The sequence below is a fragment of the Numenius arquata genome, chromosome 16 (genome assembly GCF_964106895.1).
Source record: "Numenius arquata chromosome 16, bNumArq3.hap1.1, whole genome shotgun sequence".
NCBI classification, from domain to species: domain Eukaryota; kingdom Metazoa; phylum Chordata; class Aves; order Charadriiformes; family Scolopacidae; genus Numenius; species Numenius arquata.
This window is the reverse complement of record NC_133591.1, coordinates 7679549-7682509: the sequence shown is the minus strand read 5'-3', so window position 1 is coordinate 7682509 and position 2961 is coordinate 7679549. Positions and strand designations below refer to the sequence as shown.

The 2961-nt window shown below is 46.3% G+C and overlaps 1 protein-coding gene across 1 annotated transcript; it reads right to left on the bottom strand.

Annotated features, from left to right (window-relative positions):
* Positions 1-863: 863 nt before the first annotated feature.
* Positions 864-2621, bottom strand: FZD10 (frizzled class receptor 10). The gene has a single exon (XM_074159374.1). It carries the CDS (start codon positions 2619-2621, stop codon positions 864-866), a length of 1758 nt encoding a protein of 585 aa, XP_074015475.1.
* Between the last annotated feature and the right edge of the window lie 340 nt (positions 2622-2961).

Here is a 2961-nt window from a genome sequence, read left to right as displayed (position 1 = left end):
TTGCACAAATCAGTCCAAACGTGTATAACATTGGCTTGATTTCCATTAAAAAGCCACAAAATGTAACACTAAAGGGTTTCTGAGGACTAGACCTCTTAGTTCTTTTGTTAAGAGATTTCTTTTGTTGTCTTTATGTACAGCAAAATACTTGTTTCTCTTTTCATGTCATGGTAAGAAAAAAAAATGTATTGCACATTATTCTTATTCACAAAGTTTGTGTCTGGTGCAGGAAGTTTCTCTTTTAGTGAAAGAATATTGGTGAGCGTTATAGACTGAACCTATTTTTAGGCACTCCAAAACCCACTAGGCTGAGATGAGCTGTAAAGGATTTTTCTTTTTTTTTTTTTTTAAATGTTAGCACGTGAGTTGCTTTCACAGATAGCGTACTTACTGAGGATAGGCCTCTTTGCGACCTTAGTTTCCCTAAGGAGACAGTGCTCACTTGGGCACTTTTAAAATAAAGTCATTGCTCCATAAAACTTGACTATACCTCGTTACTCAGAAACTTGTAGGAAATCCAGCTCAGCTACATGAAAACGTTAAATAGGGCGTTGGGATTTAAAAAAAAAAAAAAAAAGAAAAAAAAGAAATAAAATCTGGGGGCTGGATGAAGTACTTAACTACAAATTAGTAACAGAAGAGACTGTTTTAGTTCACAATATTTCTTTCACTGAAAACCTTTCCGTAAGTACATTTACCTTCAGTTTTTCACCAGGTCCTGAATTCAGCGAGATACATTTTTTGCCTTGAGATATTAAACTGTTCTCTGACAAAAAACAGCACCATTTATTTTTTAATTTCTGACTGCTACTGTGGACATTTTTAAGTCTGTAAGGTGAGATACTGGCTTTTCTAAAACCTGGTCACACACAAGTGGGTGGTTGTAGCGTCGATTCATATTTTGCAAGGTGAGTTTTCTGTGGATGTTGAGGTTTTTTGTAGATTCCGCTACTTGTAATAACACTTGCAGGTTTTCTCCTACTTCTCTTCTTTAATCTTCGACTACAAACATTTTGCCAGGACTGAAGTGTCTTGGAAGTCCAGATCCACATACCACTAGTAATGCCCACAACTAATAACATAAAGATTTTTACCATAAAAATTTCTACTGCTGGAATAGAGTTATTCATCATGCAGTCTAAATTTTTAGTCTGATTGTTCATCTTGCATTTCTGTTGAGTTGCCACAATTTTCCAATAATCCATATTAAGTCTTTCATAAAAATAGCAAGCTATCACACAAGTTGCAGGCACTGTATACAAGACCGAGAAGACACCAATCCTGACCATAAGTTTCTCCAACTTGTCAGTATTTTCTCCACCTGTTTTCATCACCCTCCTGATATGGAAAAGGGCCACAAAACCAGAAAGAATAAAAGAAGTGCCAATGATTAGGTAACAGGCCAAAGGAATGAGTACAAACCCCGTCAAGGCATTCACATCCATGCTTCCAACATAGCACAACCCTGTCAGCTCATCTCCAGCCACCCTTCTCATAACTAGGATCATTATGGTCTTCACAGCTGGAATGGCCCATGCTGCCAAATGAAAGTAGCTACTGTTTGCTTCAATTGCTTCATGCCCCCATTTTTTCCCAGCTGCCAGAAACCAAGTTAAAGTCAAGATTACCCACCACAAGGAACTTGCCATACCAAAGTAATACAGAACCAGGAACACAATGGTGCAGCCAGTGCTCTCCAGTCCTTCCTGGATGACATAGAGTTGGCCGCTGTCCCTATCACAGGCAATACTTTCAGCACCTGAAAAGAGGCGAATAATGTACCCCACTGAGTAGACACAGTAGCACATTGAGAGGAAGATAATGGGCCTCTCAGGGTACTTGAAACGCTGAGGATCTATCAGAAAAGTGAGTACAGTAAAAGCACTGGAGAAGAAGCACAGAATGGACCAGATGGCAATCCAAATGACAGCAAATTGTTTGTCATCCTTGCTCCAGTAAACATCAACCCCTGGAGTGCAGAGTGGTGCGCAGGAAGCACTCTTCTCCACATGGTGGAACTTGCCAGGATTTTCACAGGAGGTTCTGCTGAGGCTGTCCTTATGCTGCTGCAGATCGTGGCCACTGCTGGGCCGCTGTGGACGAAACATGGGTGGCAGCATGCTGGATCCTCTGGGTGGCTCATCTGATCCATTGTTGGGGGCTTCCATGCACAGGTAATTGGGGTCATTCTTGTTGGGCAGTTTGCTGCAGTCTAAGGAGTCTGGCCATTTAAAATTGAACTGCTCCATAATGGGAGAGCATTTCAGCCTCGCCTGCTCACACATAACTCTGCAGGCTGGGATCGGTGTAGAAACCTGTTCTGTGCACATAGGGGCATAAAGGGAGCAGAGGAAAAATTTCAGATGACTGTGGCAACCGTACTCCACCAAGGGGGCAAACTCGTGCAGCTGAATGGCAGCTTCCCTTTGGTTTTCATGTCCCATCAGGTTCGGCATCCTCGTCATGTTGTACCCTATATCCTTGCACATGGGGATTTCTATCGGCTGGCACCTCCCGTCACCGGGGCGGTCAATGTCTATGGAGCTTATCCCCGCGCAGAAGCAGGTCAGCCAGCAGAGCAGCAGGAGCGTCCGGACGAAGTTCCTCGCCGCTGGCCCCATCGCGGCGGCGGCGCAGGCGGCCAGGCACGGGGCCGGAGCGCGGCTCCCTCCCTCCCTCCCGCCGGCGCTGGCGGCGTGCGGGGCGGGGAGCCGGGGGGAGGCGGCGGTCACTTCAGTGCCCGCACGGCTCCTGTCTGGGACAGCATCGCCCCCGACCTCGGCGAGGGAGCTGGGCGGCGAGGGACGGCGGCACACAGGTCAGCATCGCCCGGGCCGCTCAGCATCGGCCCCGCCGGCTGTGCAGGGTGGCGGGCAGGCAACTTCGCAAAAAGGCAGGAAAAGAAAAAGTACCCCCAATCCACAGATGCGCCAAACTTACTGCGGCGAGCCCGGCAACTTT

Coding starts and splice junctions, on each gene's coding strand:
- FZD10 (XM_074159374.1), bottom strand. CDS start 2,621: ATGGGGCCAGCGGCGAGGAACTTCGTCCGGACGCTCCTGCTGCTCTGC.